This window comes from Sorex fumeus, unplaced genomic scaffold, assembly GCF_029834395.1.
Source record: "Sorex fumeus unplaced genomic scaffold, SorFum_2.1 ptg000122l, whole genome shotgun sequence".
Lineage (NCBI taxonomy): Eukaryota > Metazoa > Chordata > Mammalia > Eulipotyphla > Soricidae > Sorex > Sorex fumeus.
In genome coordinates this window covers 21,158,974-21,176,344 of record NW_026606179.1, presented here as the reverse complement: position 1 = coordinate 21,176,344, position 17,371 = coordinate 21,158,974, and the positions used below count along the sequence as shown (strand labels likewise).

At 59.5% G+C, this 17,371-nt stretch overlaps 1 protein-coding gene across 1 annotated transcript; it reads left to right on the top strand.

The window, feature by feature from the left end:
* The first annotated feature begins 2,040 nt into the window (after window positions 1-2,040).
* ARHGAP33 (Rho GTPase activating protein 33) lies at window positions 2,041-15,162 on the top strand. The gene is made up of 21 exons (XM_056136458.1): window positions 2,041-2,197; window positions 4,405-4,502; window positions 4,585-4,669; window positions 5,038-5,118; window positions 5,224-5,361; window positions 5,794-5,886; window positions 6,558-6,680; window positions 6,760-6,837; window positions 6,923-6,989; window positions 7,070-7,129; window positions 7,228-7,380; window positions 7,464-7,566; window positions 8,619-8,763; window positions 8,844-8,926; window positions 9,016-9,123; window positions 10,390-10,535; window positions 11,156-11,309; window positions 11,393-11,538; window positions 11,616-11,690; window positions 12,969-13,643; window positions 13,730-15,162. Exons 1-21 carry the CDS (start codon window positions 2,192-2,194, stop codon window positions 14,980-14,982), a joined length of 3,870 nt encoding a protein of 1,289 aa, XP_055992433.1. The 5' UTR covers window positions 2,041-2,191; the 3' UTR covers window positions 14,983-15,162.
* Window positions 15,163-17,371: the final 2,209 nt, after the last annotated feature.

The window sequence follows — 17,371 nt, the reverse complement described above, 5'->3', positions numbered from 1 at the left end:
GAACTTGGTGACTCCCTCAACGGAGTGCAGAGGAAACAATCCTGCTTAAATTTATTAAATAACTAGAAAAGATGCTACAATTTCCATCTCCTTCTCTTCTCCCCCAGCACTAGCCTTGAATCTCTGAGTTGCCATATAAAATGTTCAATTGCCATGCTGAGTACAAGATTGGTTACACAGATGCCTGAGCTTGTCCAAATTCAGTGAAATTTTAAAATTACATTGTACATGAATTTGCATCAGAAGCAAAACTCTGAAAGAGATGTATGCTGAGATATTTAATGCTAACGTCTATCTTGAAATGCATTAAAAATTAGGTTAATGAGTTCACAGTAATAATAGGTATGAAATGAAATAATAATAGGGGCCAGGGAGATAGTATAGTAGATAAGGTGCTTGCCTTGCACTCAGCTGATCTATGTTTAAACCCCATATGATCCCCTGAGCCAGACAGGAGTGACCCCTGAGTACAGCTGGTGTGGCTCAAAAAACAACCCTCCCCTCATCTCCCCCCAAAAGTAAAATATTAATGGTATAGGAAGCTGGGGAGATAGTCCAGCAGGCTGGAGGACATGTTTTGCATGCAGGAAGCTGAGGGTTTTGGTTTTGGGTTTTGAGGGGCCACATCGACTGTGCTTAGGGCTTACTCCTGGCTCTGGATTCAGGTATAACTCCTAGAGGTGTTCAGGGGACCACATGGAATGACAGAAATCGAACCTGGGTCGGTTGTTTGACAGACAAGACTGTACTATTGCTCCACCCCCCAGGGGTTTTTGTTTGTTTTTAATTCAGAATCAAAAGGCTTGTTTTATTGAAGTTAGTATAGGTTTTTCCGGCACATTACCGGGGTCGGCTGCGTGCAAGGCAAACGTGCAAGGCAAACGCCCTACCCACTGTGCTATTGTTCCAGCTCCCCTCTTTTCTTTCATACGATTTCCCACCTAATATTTAGCATTTGTTTCTTTTAAGTATGAAAATGTTCTTCTCTCACTAGCTTTTGAACTCTATGTAAAGGGACTCTTTCGCCTTTTTTTTTTTTTTTTTTTGCTTTTTGGGTCATACCTGGCGATGCTCAGGGGTTACCCCTGGCTCATGCACTCAGGAATCACTCCTGGCAGTGCTCGGGGGACCATATGGGATGCTGGGAATCGAACCTGTGTCCGCCATGTTGGCTGCATGCAAGGCAAACGCCCTACCCGCTGTGCTATTGCTCCAACCCCTCGCCTTTTTTTGGTTACTGACATGTCAACAAATGAAGTTACCCCGGTGAATGACCGGATCACGGATGTACAAGGACTTGACTGCGGAAATGACTGCAGAAATGAAATGAAAGGCGAGAATCCGTTAGGAAAGAGGTCGTTACAAAGTGTCTTCTGACCCTGGCTCTGTCTGCAGCAGCCAGACAACTGAAACTGGCTTTGCCCTAGGCACTATCTTGTTTTGTGAATTACCACATTTCTAGAAAATGGGAGTCAAGGCTGGAGGTCGGCCTGTAACAAGAAGTAGCGAAAGAGGCCAGGAAACTGCCCAGTGGGCTAGGGCGAGGCCAAGTCCCGAGTGCCCGTAGTTCCGGAGTTCTATCCTATAGGGCATCCAAGTCAAGGCAAACCGCCCGAGGTTCTGTGGGCGCGGTCAGGATTAGGTTCGACACAGTGGAGATAAAGGATTAAGATTTTGAAAAGCTGCTTGGGGGGTGGCGAGAAGTCCTGAGGCCCTGGGGGAATCCAATTAAGAATAACTAAGGAGCGGCATTCTGGTTGGATTGAAGAGGGTCTGATCGTTTAGCCTTAAAGGCCAGGGGAGCGAAGCATAAAGGACCGGGGGTGTGTGCCTGAGGAGGTGAATGGCAGCCAATGGGTACCGGCCATGGGCGTGGCGCTGTCAAACTTCGGGGGCGGGGCCGGAGAGACAGAGCCTGGGCAAGCCGAAGCCAATGAAAAGCCAGCAGGTGGGCGGGGCTTATCCCTAACCCCAGGATGAAGCCAATGAGAAGCTGCGCCGCTTCCCCACCGCCTCCGCCCCCCAAGAAGCGCGCGCCTGGGCAACGGGAAGCCGTTAGGGGCGGAGCCTGCAGCCGCCCGCGCGCGGCTCGCTCCCTCCCCTTTGTGTCGCCATGGCGGCGGCGGCGGCGACGGCGAGGACGACGAGTGAGGGGTCGAGCGCGGCCGGCGCCTGAGGAGGCTACGCGACCATGGTGGTGAGGGGCCCACGCGGCCGTCAGTCCGTCCGCGTGTCAGTCTGTCCGCCCGCCGCCCCGCCCCGCGCGCCCCGCCTCCGGCCCCGCCCGAGCCCGCGGCCTGCGCCGCCCCTCACCCAGCGTCGGGGTCGCTCGGACCCCCCCCCCCCGTCCCCTCCTCCCCCGGCTGGGTCTCGGACCCCTGCCCTCTCCCCGGCCCCGCCCCCTCAGCGCGCATCCCCTTTCACTCCCGGGAGGTGACAGTGGCCCGAGACCCTGAGCTTGGGGAGGAGGGGCTGGACCAGGGAAGGACCCGCAACCCCCCTCTGCCCCCCGCCGCGGCGGCCCCCCCCCCCCCGAAGCTCCGTGGGTCCTTCGCTGGCCCCATCCCAGAGCCCTCCTCAGCGACCGCTCCCAGCCTTCGCCCGGCCCGGCTTGGCCCCCTCCTCCCCTCCAGCCCCTCATTTTTGAGCCCCACCCCCACCGGGCTCCGTCAGCCTCTTTTCTTCTTTGAGTCATTCCCACCCATCCCAGCCACCCCTCCATCAGCCTGAATCCGTGCCCCCCGCCGGCCAGCTGCTCCCCCCCTCCTCACTCCACCCCAACTCCAGGCCAGCCCCGGTGCCTCTCCACTTGGTGGTTGGGTCCTCTCCATCTTCTTGTCCTCCTCCTCCCTCCCCCACCACCTCCCTCCACCACCCAGCGCCTCCTGCTCATTCATCCATTCATTCCCTCCCTCCCTGGCTGGCTTCACAGACATTCACTGAGACCTCTGTGCAGACCCCTGCAGACGGCACCGGAGCAAGTCAGAGCCCGACTCGCCAGGGCAGGAGGGGACAGACAGAAGGAGGCGTGAGACCCAAAGATGAGCTCAGGGTTGCAGGGACAGGAGACAGAAACAAAAAGTCCAGGCGGGGGAATCCCTAGCTAGCAGCTCATTCCTGTATTCATCAGATTTTACCCCACCGAGCTCAGCAGGGAGAAAACCAGGCCCACGGTGATGGGTCAAGATTGATGCGAGAAGACCACTTCTCTGCTCAGCTTTTTGCTGGGAAACGGGGGTCTCTGCCCTAGAGCCTGCTCCAAGGGGAGGTTCTGCTCCAGTGTGGGGGGAAGGGTCTTATCAGTGACATCTCAGTCAGCCTCACAGAGCCCAGGGGTCAAGGATCCTGCAGGAGTTCTGAAAAGGGGCCTGACACAGCTCACAGGAAAGTGAGCCTGTTGGAAGGATAGGGAAGCGTGTGCCAACAGAGGGAACCGCCTTTGTAAAGAGACAGAAATGAGAGATAGTGCTTTTGTTGGAATCTCTAAGTTTTTGAGTCACACCCAGTGACGCTCAGGGTTTCTCCTGGCTCATGCATTCAGGATTTACTACTGATGGTGCTGGGGGAACCATATGGGATGCCAGGGATCCAACCTGGGTTGGCTGTGTGCGAGGCAAGCACCTTACCCGCTCTACACTCTTTCCACCCCTGGAATCTTCAAGTATTGAGACCTTTGAGTGGAGGCAGTGGGGAGAAGGGGCTGACCAAGAGGTAAACAGACACCAGAGAATTAAGAGCTTCCCATGAACACTTTAGGAAGTCCCTGAATCAGTGGCAAATGAGGCAGAGTTGTGATTTGGGAAAATCTTGCTGTGAAGCCCCTGGCAAAAGTGGGAAGCTCAGGACCATAAAACATAAGAGGGGAGGGACAGGGCCATAACACTGGGGAGGGCTCTTGTCTTTTACTCAGCTGACCCGGGTTTGACCCCCAGTAGCCCATATGGTTCCCAGAGTTTGCTAGGAGTGATCCTTGAGTGCAGAGCCAGGTGTAAACCCAGAGCATTATTGGGTGTGGCCCCCAAACAAACTGATAAGAGGGACACTGTGAATGTCCACACAGGGACACAAGGGATTGACAGGACCTTCTATGGAGAAGGTGTTCCAGACGGAGCTGGATGAGTTGATTGTGGCTCACGATCCTAAGTTACCCCTCCCACACCCTACCCTAAGGATTTTAAACTGGGCACCATGACACCACCATTCTCTCTCCCCCACCTATAGACCACACACGAGGAAGCAGGCCCCCACCTCTCTCTCTCTCACACACACACACCACCTACCCTTCACGCTGAGGGCAGTGTGTGGCGCGATCCGGGCCTCTGCCCAGCCTGGCAGATAACAATGCCCCCGTTGTATCTCTGCTCCCATCTCTGGGGGCCTCTGATTCTTCTTTCTGCTCCAAAGGCTCGCAGCACTGACAGCCTGGATGGCCCAGGGGAGGGCTCAGTACAGCCCCTGCCCCCCTCTGGGGGGCCCAGTGTGAAGGGGAAGCCTGGGAAGAGGTGAGAGGTGAGGGAGGGCGAGGCTCAGCTTAGGTGGGGGGCCACGCGCAAGAGCGCTCGTGACGTGTCACTTGTCCTGCAGACTCTCGGCTCCTCGAGGCCCCTTCCCCCGGCTGGCCGACTGTGCCCATTTCCACTACGAGAACGTTGACTTCGGCCACATTCAGGTATGGGGGCTCAGCACACTAATGGGTTGGTGCAATCCCATGCAACCGTGAAGCAGTGTCAGCCCCTGCCCCCCACTGAAACCTGCCCCCGGGGACTAGACGCTCTAGCAGTATGCATAGACCGTCGGAGAAATCGTGGGTGCAGTTCATTCATTTGTTCCTTTATTCATTCAGCAACTGTGTTTTTTTCCTCCTTAGTTGTATGCTCTGTGCAGATCCCTATATCTTAACAGAAACACTGTTGGGTGTGCCCTGGGGAGGCACCAGAGGGGGGACACAGACCACTCCTAGGCAGGGCTGATCTGGAACAGGAGTTTCAGGGCTGACCGGGAGGAAACCCTCACCTGGGCCCTTGCTTCCCTCTGCAGCTCCTGCTGTCTCCTGAGCGTGAAGGCCCCAGCTTCTCTGGAGAGAATGAGCTGGTATTCGGGGTACAGGTGACCTGTCAGGTGAGAGCACCTTTGCTTCTCGAGTTGCCCTGTGGGCTGGAACCCATGGTCCCCCCCGCTCACTTTAAGAACCACACTGCTCCCTTCTATCCCCCAATCACTCAGGGTCGCTCCTGGCCAGTTCTCCGCAGTTACGATGACTTCCGTTCCCTGGATGCCCACCTCCACCGATGCATTTTTGACAGGAGGTTTTCCTGCCTTCCAGAGCTGCCCCCTCCCCCAGAAGGTTCCAGGGCTGCCCAGGTAAGTTGCCCCAGTCTTTGCCTTCCCCCTGACCCCAGCATCAGCCATGTATGAAGTCACCAAGTCGGGGATAGGTAAACATTCCAACACAGGGGTGCCTGGGCTCCTACCAGCCCTAGAGAAACCTGTGTGGAGAGACCAAGGACAGCAGCAGAGTTCTGGAAGCTGCCTTTAGTTTAAGGACCATGGGGACCTCCAAGGCATCCTGTCTGAGGGGGTCAGCACAGCCAGACCAGTGGGGGCACAGAAGAGCTAGATGCCACCTCTTTCCTGAGTGATAGGACAGTGCATCATTACCGAACCCAGGATGCCCCCCCCCCAGGCACTCAGGGTTGAATTGCAGCACCCAGAGATGAGTTAAGGCACTAGAAGAGGGCGGTGTGCTCTCCATGGGGGCCCCCACAAGAGTCCTCCCTCCCAACCTGCCCCCAGATGCTGGTGCCGCTGCTGCTGCAGTACCTGGAGACGCTGTCGGGACTGGTGGACAGTAACCTCAACTGTGGGCCTGTGCTCACCTGGATGGAGGTGGGTGGGGGGGTGGGAAGGGCAGGGCAGGAGCCAGAGCCAGGCTGGGAGTGTGTGGGCACAGGAAAGAAATGAACAGGAACGGAGGCGGCGCTGGCATTTCAGTGTCTGTGTGGGCGCCTGCCAGGGAGGGAACCGTGTGTGTGCACGTGTGTGAGCAGTCATTGGGCTGCGGGACTGGAGGGAATCATTAGAGTGTGTGTGTGTGTGTGTGTGTGTGTGTGAGAGAGAGAGAGAGAGAGAGAGAGAGAGAGAGAGAGAGAGAGAGAGAGAGAGAGAGGATGAACATGTGTGCTAGTATGTCTGTTTGTGTGCAAGCTTTGTGTGCATATGTGTGAGCAGGCATCGGGCTGTGGGCCTATAAGGATTTCAAGGTATGTTAGTTAAAAATAGTTGGATTTGGCTGAACTCTGAATGCCTGGCTAAGAGTGGCTGGGAGCAGGTTTAGGAAAAGAATGCGCTGAGACCACGGTAGGGGATGAGGGTGCGGAGCTACGGGGCATGCAGGGGGGCGAAGGGGCAGGAATTGAGGTATGTGGTCAGCCACTCAGGGTGTCACTCAGATGGGGGTCAGGCAGTCAGCCCCATGGGCATGGAGGAACCTTCTCTGAGGTATTTATTGTTGCCTTCTTCTGGCCTCTCCCTGCACGCTGCCTTGCTGTCCATACCAGCTGGACAACCATGGCCGGCGCCTGCTCCTCAGTGAGGAGGCCTCCCTCAATGTCCCGGCGGTGGCCGCGGCCCACGTGGTCAAGCGCTACACAGCGCAGGCCCCTGATGAGCTGTCCTTCGAGGTAAGGCTGGTGGGGAGCAGACCCGGCTGGGCCGCCTCGTGTCGGCTTCTTCTGACCCTCCTTCCTTGCCTTCGGCCAGGTGGGGGACATTGTCTCAGTGATTGACATGCCACCCACGGAAGATCGGAGCTGGTGGCGGGGCAAGCGAGGCTTCCAGGTGACCCTGGCTGGGGATGGGCAGGTGGGCCAGGGTCGCCAGGCCAACTAGGGTGGCCTCGTCACTGATCCTGCACCCCCCACAGGTTGGTTTCTTCCCCAGTGAGTGTGTGGAGCTCTTTACTGAACGGCCAAGTCCGGGCCTCAAAGGGGGTAAGTGTCGCAGGCAGGGAGGGGACCCTCCTGCCTTTTTGGCTACCCGCTGAGCCCTTCCTCACGGTTCACTCCCACAGACGCTGACAGTCCCCTGAGTGGTGTCCCTGCTGCCCAGGGTGTGTCCTCCCTGACCTCAGGTAATGGGAACTAGGAGCCGGGCCTTGCCCTGTGTGCCTCCACCCCCGCCCCTGCGCTGGCCGCTGCTCTGAGCCTGTGATTGTCCTCTGCCCCACAGCTGTGCCCCGGCCGCGCGGGAAACTGGCCGGCCTGCTTCGCACCTTCATGCGCTCCCGGCCCTCGCGGCAGCGGCTGCGGCAACGCGGCATTCTGCGTCAGCGAGTGTTCGGCTGTGACCTTGGGGAGCACCTCAGCAACTCCGGCCAGGACGGTGCGCCCAGCCCACCTGCCCACCCAGCCAGCCCTCCCACCCAGTCTGCACCACTCAGTCCTCACACCCGCTGCTCTCTCCAGTGCCCCAGGTGCTTCGCTGCTGCTCCGAGTTCATTGAGGCCCACGGGGTGGTGGACGGAATCTATCGACTCTCCGGCGTGTCGTCCAATATCCAGAGGCTGCGGTGAGAGCTACCATCTACCCTCCCTTCCACAGACTCACCGAGTAACATCTCTAGTCCAGGCCCTGTCTGGGGACATAGAGTTATTGGGATTTAGGAGGGTGCAGAGTAGAACTGGGCTCGTAGGGGGCATCCTAGAGGACTTCCTGGAGGAAATGGCAGTCTACCTGAGGCCTGAGAGGGGGGAGAGAGGAATTCATATTCAGAGCAGAGGGATCAGCTTTTACTGAGCACCTGTCACATGCCAAGTACTAGGTGCAGGGATCACAGTGACGAGGATGACTAGCAGACAAGCCCCCTACTGGGGCTCACATGCTGGAGGGGAGACGAAAGAGGATTTCCTTGTGCGTGATAGTCAGGAAGGGCTGGTGTGGTCAGAATGGGGACCTTGGAGGGGGTACCCCACAGGGGAACTTGCTCTGGAGGAGATAGGGAGAACCATTGGGGCGCGCAAAGGGCAGAGCCTCAGGTCGCGTGAGGAGGCCTGAGGCACAGGGCTTCAAGGTCTCTGGGGCAAGGATTTTGGCGTTGACTCAGTGGGGAAAAGCCAGAGGGTTCTGGGCAGAACCAAGAGGGTGGGCAGAGAGAGCACAGGTTGGAGGGGTAGCCAGGAGGTGAGAACTGGAGCCGGGCGACAGTGAGAAACCAGGCCGAGGTCACTATGGGGAGCTTCCACTATGAGCAGTAGACTACACTGAGAACTGGGAGTGGGGTCCCGAGTGCCCACACCTGGGAGCCGCCTTTCTAAATAGGACGACTGGGCCCCCAAAAAGGACCGGGACACTCTTTGGAGTCAGACAGCTCTGCGTGGCTACAAGCAGGGGCATGTCCCCCTGGCCCCCATAACCTATATAAATGGGGTGATCTCCATAAACGGGGCGCCTTCATTTGGCACTAGGGGTTGCTGCAAGATTTGCTTTGGTTCTGCCGTCGAAGAGCCCCCTAGAGGAAGAGGGCAACATCCCTTTGTGGACACCTGAGGGGCAGGGGGAGGTCACGGCCCAGTGGGCCAGTTCTGACCTGACTCTCCCCTCCTCTTTGCCTGGTGGCCACAGACATGAGTTTGACAGCGAGAGGATCCCCGAGCTGTCGGGCCCCGCCTTCCTGCAGGACATCCACAGCGTGTCCTCACTCTGCAAACTCTACTTCCGGGAGCTGCCCAACCCCTTGCTCACCTACCAGCTTTATGGGAAGTTCAGTGTGAGTGAGGGAGCTGGCATGGCTGGCGGGTGCTGGGCTGCCCCTGGCCCCGTGCCCAGCATGCCCGTCCTCAATCTCAGGAAGCCATGTCCGTGCCTGGGGAGGAGGAACGCCTCGTGCGGGTCCACGACGTTATCCAGCAGCTGCCCCCGCCACATTACCGGTGAGTCAGGACAGGAGGGCTGCGGAGGGACCCGAGGGGGGCTGAGGTTCGATGTCCCTCTGCATCCCCACGACTCCCCCCCACCCCAGGACCCTGGAGTACCTGCTGAGACACTTGGCACGTATGGCGAAACACAGCGCCAACACCAGCATGCATGCCCGCAACCTGGCCATTGTCTGGGCACCCAACCTGCTACGGTAAGTTGGCAGCTCACCAGCCTGCCCCTTCTGCTCCCGTGGGCTAGTCCCCTGCCATCCCCCTCCCAGGGACTCACCCAGCTTGGACACCCTTGTTCATATTCCCCATGGGCAGGCCCTCTTCTCAGCACTGGGGCCACTTGAGCAAGATCTGGGGTTCACATTTCTGTGGAGGAATCAGACAGTGGCCCTCACCGGGATACACAGGGTGCCGTCGGAGGGAGAGGGGTGCAAGACATGAAGCAGGAAAAGGAGGTGTGCAGCGCTGTCGCATTTTAAATAAATGATTTATTTTTTATTTTGGGCCACACCTGGCACCACTCAGGGCTTACTCCTGGCCCTGTGCTCAGGAATCACTCCTGGCAGGTTCAGGGGACCCTATGAGGTGCTAGGGACCCAACCCAGGTCAGCCACATGCAAGGCAAGTGGCCTACCCACTGCATTAACTCTTCACCCCGCTGATGGGAGCCGGGGATGAGGCTCTATGGGGAAAGCACCTGCTATTCATGTGTGAAGCCCTGGGTTTACCCCCAGCATCCTGAAAATTAAGTAAACACATAATTAAACAAGGTAGCTAAGAAAGATTCCTTTGGAGGTAGCATTTGAGAAAACTGTTGCAAGTGGCAGGAGAGACAAGTGGCTCTCTGGGAGGAGCTAGTCAGTGTAGGAAACAGCAAATGCAAAGAGCCAGGGGCCGGGTCAGTTGGTGGTGGTGGAAGAGCGGCAGGGAGCTGAGGGAAGGAGGAAGGGAGGAAGGGAAGGTTTGGGGAGAAGGTGAAGGGCCAGAGAGGTAATGCAGGGCCCCCTGACGTGTGCTATGGGGTGGGCAGCCATGGCAAAGACTGACTTTTACCAGCACTATGGAGTGGGGCCAGCGAACCCTCACAGTGTCAGAGGCTTCCCTGGCTGAGCGTAGGGAGCAGGTTGAGGGGCCCAGCAGGGAGACCAGGATGCAGACAGCATGGGGACAATTTCAATTCTGGAATGATTTGGGGTCAGGGGCTAGAGGGTCGGAGATAGATTGGAGGTGGGGGTCACCTCCAGGTGATACTCAGGTCAGGGCAGTCCCGGGTGTTTGGCCTGACCCATAGGAAGAACGAGGACTTGAGGAGAGAGAGCTGGCGGGAAAGGCTGCAACCCAGTTCCAGCTGTGATCAGTTCGATAAGTCAGGGCTGTTGCATGAGGCGTCATTTCCACTGTCCCCTGACCATGCCTAGCTGAACCCCGCATCCGTTTGGCTCACAGCACCTGTCCCCCACCCCCAGGTCTATGGAGCTGGAGTCGGTGGGGCTGGGCGGGGCGGCTGCTTTCCGGGAGGTTCGGGTGCAATCGGTGGTGGTGGAATTCCTGCTCACGCACGTGGACGTCCTGTTCAGCGACACCTTCACGTCTGCTGGCCTGGACCCTGCAGGTGAACCCGGCCTAGCCCTGATGGCCTAATTAGTGGCCCCTGTTGCCGTGGGAGGGCAGGGGGGCTCTCAGCCCTATCCTTACCCCACTGAAGCTGGACCTCCCTCCTGGCCCCTTGAGGACCCCGCCCCGGCCTCTCCCTGCCCCCCACTTCTCATTTCAGCTCCTACGCTCAGGATCCCCACTTCTTGGCCCGGACATCGTTCTTCCTTCACCCCTTGTAGCTTCTGGGGGCTCTTGGGGCCGTGGTCCCACCTGGGAGGAGGTGGGAGGTGCCCAGATTGACCCCCCCCAGCCCCACCCAGACTCCCCACCCCGCCCCGGACCCCAGCCCAGTCAGGATTCAGCTCGTCGGAGGGCCCCCAGGCCCGAGGTAACTGAAGCCAGAGCCGCCGCCCTCGCTGGCTGCCGGGAGCTGCCTCCTCATCAGCTCGTTCTGCCTCACTCCTTCCTCGCCTGCCTGCTGCCCACCCATTCCCGCCTGATCCACCTTGGCCCCCTGCCTTGCCAGCCCGGGTGGGCACGCTGTCGGGCCGGGGCTTGGGCTGTCAAGCTTGGCTTTGCCTGTGGCCTTGAATGGCCCTCCCGGACTGATGAGTTTCTCCTTTCCCAACTCTCCAGGCCGCTGCCTCCTCCCCAGGCCCAAGTCCCTCGCGGGCAGTGGCCCCTCCACCCGCCTGCTGACGTTGGAGGAAGCCCAGGCACGCACCCAGGGCCGGCTGGGGACACCCACAGAACCCGTCGTTCCCAAGGCCCCAGCTTCTCCCGCTGAAAGGTGAGGGGATGCCAGAGCGAGGGGAGGGGTCCTGAAGGCTCCCCCAGTTCCTCATACCACTTGTGTCTCCCCTTTCAACCCAGGAGGAAGGGGGAGAGAGGAGAGAAGCAGCGGAAACACGGGGGCAGCAGCTGGAAGACCTTCTTTGCCCTGGGCCGGGGCCCCAGCATCCCCCGGAAGAAGCCTCTGCCCTGGCTGGGGGGCATTCGCACCCCAGCGCAGCCTTCAGGTCAGAAGCTGGGCAGTTGAGGGGCCCAGGAAGCGGTAGATTGTGCCCACGACTCCCCTATCTCCTCCTCCTTGCAGGTAGCCGTCCTGACACGGTCACACTGCGGTCTGCCAAGAGTGAGGAGTCGTTGTCATCACAAGCCAGTGGGGCTGGTGAGCACAGGGAGAGGGGTGGGGGCGTGACCACCTTTCCTAGTGGTTCTTCACTTTTTTTTTTAGAAAGTGTAAACAGTATGACAAATATCCCGGAACCCACTGGCCAGAGCTCAGAGAGCCACTGCCCAACCTTCAGGCTCCTCCCCTCTCCCACCTGCATTCCCTGACCCCACTGACTCCTCCTCTGGATTTTGTGGCTGTCACGCCTTCCTCATATTCAGGAATGCACAGAGCCAGCGTGCCACACACTGCTGTGAAGCTCCCAGGAGAGGCCCCCAAAAGCATGTGGGATGGGCCTTCCTCTCCCTGTTTGCATCTCCCCCGCTGCTGGCTGGTGGCAGCACCCACTTCACGCCTTCCCTCCTGGTTTGCCCAGCACATGTGGGTGTGAGCAAAAGCAGCCCTCCCCTCCTGAAAGCTCCACCCTCGATCTCTGCTGTGCTGACACTCCTGGTCCATGCCCCACACTTGCAGGAAGGGGTGTGTGCAGAGGGCAGCTCAGGGTCCGATACACTGCTCCACTTCTCTGCAGCAGGCATGCTTACAGGTTCTTGTTTCCACTCTCCAGGATCACTCCTGGTAGGACTTGGGGGCCATTTGCACAGTCGGGGATAGGACGCAGTCAGCCCAGTGCAGGCAGCTGCCTTACCTGCTGTACCATCTCCCCTGCCCATCTGCACTTTTTGTTTGTTTGGTTGGTTGGTTGGTTAGGGGGTTTTAGGGTAACACCCAGTTTTTATGTTCAGGGCTTACTCTTGACTCTGCGCTCAGAGATCACTCCTGGTGGTACTCAGGGGACTGTATGTGGTGGTGGGGATCAAACCCAAGCCATCTGCATGCAAGGCAAATGCCCTATCCACAGTTGTTCCTGCCCCATTTGGGTGCGGAGCGGGGAGGCACACCCCGTGATGCTTAGAGATTGCTCCTGGCTCTGCGCTCAGGGATCACTCCTGGTGGTGCTCAGGGGAGCATATGAGATACTGGGGATCAAATTTGGTTCAGCTGCATACAAGGCAAGTGCCCTAACCACTGAACTGCCCCTCCGGCCCCGGTCAGCATCACTGCCTTGTCCAGACAGGCTCCCTTCCTGGCCTTGCCGCTTGTTCCTTCATCCTCCGAGAGTCTCAGTGCCTCTCCCTGCATTCACAGCCCTGGGCACCCAAGAGGAAGCACCTCTTCATAGATACACCACCCATGCTGGCATGTGCCAGGTGCTCGGTGCTGGTGCTGTCTGGGTGTGTGGAGTGGACACCTGACCCCTGTCTACCCTCCCAGGCCTCCAGAGGCTGCACAGGCTCCGGCGGCCGCACTCCAGCAGCGATGCATTCCCAGTGGGCCCAGCTCCCGCAGGCTCCTGCGAGAGCCTGTCCTCCTCCTCCTCCTCCTCGGAGTCTTCCTCTTCCTCCTCCGGGTCCTCCTCAGAGTCCTCAGCAGCTGGGCTGGGGGCACTCTCCGGCTCCCCATCACACCGCACCTCTGCCTGGCTGGATGATGGTGATGAGCTGGACTTCAGCCCACCCCGCTGCCTGGAGGGGCTCCGGGGCCTGGACTTTGACCCCCTCACCTTCCGCTGCAGCAGCCCCACCCCTGGGGACCCTGCTCCCCCAGCCAGCCCAGCACCCCCTGCCTCTGCTTCTGCCTTCCCGCCCAGGGCCACCCCCAAGGCCCTGTCCCCTCGAGGACCCACCAGCCCTGCCTCCCCAGCAGCCCTGGACATCTCAGAGCCCCTGGCTGTCTCAGTGCCACCTGCCGTCCTGGAGCTGCTGGGGGCAGGGGCAGCACCTTCCTCGGTCACCCCCACACCAGCCCTCAGCCCCAGCCCAGGCCTGCGTCCCCGTCTCATCCCCCTGCTACTGCGTGGTGCAGAAGCCCAGCTGAGCGACAACTGCCAACAGGAGATCTGCAGCAAGCTGGCACTGCCTGCCCCCCGCGGAGCCCAGGGTCAGCCAGGTGAGGGAGCCCCACTCAGCCCAGCGCCCCTCCCGCCCGGCCGGTGCCCATGGCCCAGCTGACTCGCTTCCCTTTTCTCCCAGCAGGTCCCGAGCAGGACTCCCCACGACTGGCCCCTCCTCTGTCCCTTCTGCGCCCTGGGGGGGCCCCACCTCCACCCCCCAAGAACCCAGCGCGCCTCATGGCCCTGGCCCTGGCTGAGCGGGCTCAGCAGGTGGCCCAGAGACAGAGCCGACAGGAGCACAGGAGCACCCCATCTGCTTCCCGCTCCCCTTTCCGCCGCTCACTGTCCTTGGAGGTGGGCAGTGAGCCCCCGGGGCCCTCCGGGAGTGGGCTGCACCCCCACTCCCTAGCCCAACCCGGTGCCTGGACTCCAGGTCCCCCACCCTCCCTCCCAAGGCAGCAGAGTGATGGGAGCCTAGTGAGGAGCCAGAGGCCCCCCGGGACCTCCAGGAGGGGACTCCGAGGCGCTGCCCAGGTCAGTGCCCAGCTTAGGGGGAGCGGGTGCAGAGAGGTCGCAGAGACAGCAGCCCCGTTCCCGTGTCCTGTCCCCTCCCAGGCTCCCACACCCAGCTTCTCAGCCCCTCGGGAGTGCCTGCCACCCTTCCTGGGGGTCCCCAAGCCAGGCTTGTATTCCCTGGGCTCTCCCTCCTTCCAGCCCAGCTCCCCGGTCCCCGTCTGGAGGAACCCCCTGGGCCCTCCAGCACTTGACCGGGCAGAGAACCTGTACTATGAGATCGAGGCAGGAGAGGGGTCCCCCTACTCTGGTCCCACCCGATCCTGGAGTCCCTTTCGCTCCATGCCCCCCGATCGGCTCAACGCCTCCTACGGCATGCTTGGCCAGTCACCCCCACTCCATAGCTCCCCTGACTTCCTGCTCAACTACCCCCCACCCCCCTCCTGCTTTCCCCATGACCATTTGGTCTACTCAGCACCCCAGCACTCTGTGCGGCGACCCCCCCGGCCTGAGCCCCTCTACGTCAACCTGGCCCTTGGGCCCAGAGGCCCCTCACCTGCTTCTTCCTGCTCCTCCTCCTCCCCTCCTGCCCACCCTCGAAGCCGTTCAGATCCGGGGCCCCCTGCCCCCCGCCTCCCACAGAAACAGCGGGCCCCCTGGGGGCCCCACACTCCTCACAGGGTCCCTGGGCCTTGGGGCCCTCCTGAGCCTCTCCTGCTCTACAGGGCATCCCCCCCAGCCTATGGCAGGGGGAGCGAGCACCATCGAGGCTCCTTGTACAGAAATGGGGGGCCAGGAAGGGAGGGGGCTGGTCCCCCACCTCCCTACCCTACTCCCAACTGGTCTCTCCGCTCCGAGGGCCAGACCCGAAGCTACTGCTGAACCCAAGGTGGGCGCAGCCTCCCCTCCCCCTTTCTGTGGTGCGGCGCCACCTTCCTCAGTGCCGCCCATATTTTCTTGAGCTCCGGACCCCTATTCCAGTTTCTAACTTTGTAACTTGCTTCTGATACAGCCCCTAACCTGTTCCCACAGCTGCCCCCCTCCCCGCCCTCTCCATCCTGGGGCTTGGATGATACCCCGCCCTCCCTCTCCCCAGGCACATGCACGCGGGTGGGTCAGGGGACAGTTTTTACCCCACTCCCTTCCCTGCCCCACTAACCATCTGACAAAATTAATAAAAATGGTGACAAGGTGACTGCTAGCGTTGTGCTAGGCCAGGCTCTGTGAATAAAGGCTGAGAGACAGGCTCGGGCTCCTTCTCATTTTTTCACACAGTGCAATGGGTGCTGGAGGCTGGGGCCATAGAGAGCACTATTGGTGTCCCAAGACACCCAAGACACTGACTCAGGGAAGTGGGCAGTGCATGGCCTGTTACCAGGTTCTGTGAGAATCTCCTTGAGCAGCTCCATCCTGGGGAGCAGTGGGGTCAGGGAAGATGGAGTGCCCCTTCCTGCCCACACCAGCACCCCTCAGTGCCAGCCCCCTGCAAGACTGTCTGCCCCCCACTCCCACCCCTGTGGCCTGGGGAGTGCTCAGAAGTGCTCCCCCAGCCCTGATGGCTTTCCCTGTGGCTGCCACAACAGTCCCTGCACTTCAGGGCATCTCAGCTGAGAACTTTCTCTCATGGTCCAAGGGTCCTGACGAGACTGGGGTCCAACTCAGTGATGGTTGGGAGGCCCTTGCGATACTGGCCAGAGGAGAGGCAGAGAAGTAGGAGTTGGGGCCAACAAAGAGGGTATCTGAGGAGTGATAGCACAGCAGGTAGGGTGTTTGCTTGCATGCGGCCGACCTGGGTTCAATCCCCGGCATCCCATATGGTCCCTCAAGCACCGCCAGGAGTAATTCCTGAGTGCAGAGCCAGGATTAACCCCTGAGCATCACTGGGTATGACCCAAAAAGCCAAAAAAAAAAAAAAAGAGGGTATCTGAGGGATATCCAGGGAACCATACTGGTAGACGCAGGCTCAGTTCAGCTGCTACCTAAACCCTAGGAGGCATCACTCAGCACTCCCTGGTACTTGGGGGCGGGGAGGCAGCAGAGAATGAGGACATGGCTGCCCAGGTACCCCCAAATTCCCATTGGTCCCCACAAGCATCGCTTCTCTGATTCTGACCTGTGATGTAGGGGGCCACAGCACAGTGTCTCTGGGGGACCAGAGCAGGCCCCAGAAATGGAGACAGGACTGGAGGGCTAGAAGAGCCACAGCCCAGTTGTGCAAACACTGGCGACCACTACCCCCTTGCCTTTCAATCTGGGGGGGGGGCCTGGGGTGCAGAGCTGTGCAGGCCAGTCTGCAGAGGAGTTCATCTCAGAAACTGAGTCCTGTGGACAGGCTGTGCGTGAGGACCCAGGTCCTCCCTGAGACTCCCAGCTACCACCCACTCTGCCGCCTGCCCTTACATGGGCCATGGCAGCAGGGAGCTGCACGAGGAGGGGGAGGGGAGGGGCCAGGCCTGGCTCTCACCAGCCTCCCATTTCATCTTCACCTCAGGCCCCTCTGGCCCTGCCCAGGACAGCTCTCCTGCAAGGATGCAGGATTGGGGGAACCGAACAGGTGAGGGACCCCAAGGAAGCAGGTGTCAGCTCACACACTGACTAGGATTCAGATGCTGCAGCCTGAGGTGGTGGCAGACACATCCCAGTGCAGGAGCTCAAATGCCTGCCATGAACACAATTCAGAAGGTGGCGGCAGTGCAGGCCCCGGGCTCCCCAGAGGTGATCCTGTGGTGGCTGTGGCAGCCATGGGGCCTGACGAGTCAGTACCTGCATGCCCTCAGCTTCCACGCCTACAGTGGAGTTAACTGGACTGTGCACCCAACCCCCCAGTTCAGAAGCTTCCCGACCCTCCTCCAGTGCTTGGGGACAGAATTCAAGTCCAACAGCTGGCTCGGGGCATTGCATCCTGGGGGGCTGGGCAGGAGGCAAAGGGCTGGAGCAGATGTTTTGTATATGGGAAACCAAATTACTCCCCAGTGCCATGTTCTTGAGCTCTGTTCCAGGATGCACCCCAAAATACTGAGTGGGGAGGCTGGATAGTACAGAGGGTAAGGTGTTTTTCTTGCACACAGTCAACCCAGGTTAGATCCCAGCATCCCATATGGTCCTGCAAGTGCCATCAGGAAAGATTCCTGAGTGTAGAGTCAGGAGTAACCCCCAAACCAAAAAAAAAAAAAGGTTTAAATAGAATAACCAGCCAAACAGAGGAAGACAATGGTACGTGCAAATCGGGAGGTAGAGGTGATGGGCAGGGGCGGATGATACTCTCCTTTTT

Coding starts and splice junctions, on each gene's coding strand:
- ARHGAP33 (XM_056136458.1), top strand. Junction 10,536..11,155: donor TGCTGGCCTGGACCCTGCAG/GTGAACCCGGCC, acceptor CCAACTCTCCAG/GCCGCTGCCTCCTCCCCAGG. Junction 11,539..11,615: donor CACCCCAGCGCAGCCTTCAG/GTCAGAAGCTGG, acceptor TCCTCCTTGCAG/GTAGCCGTCCTGACACGGTC.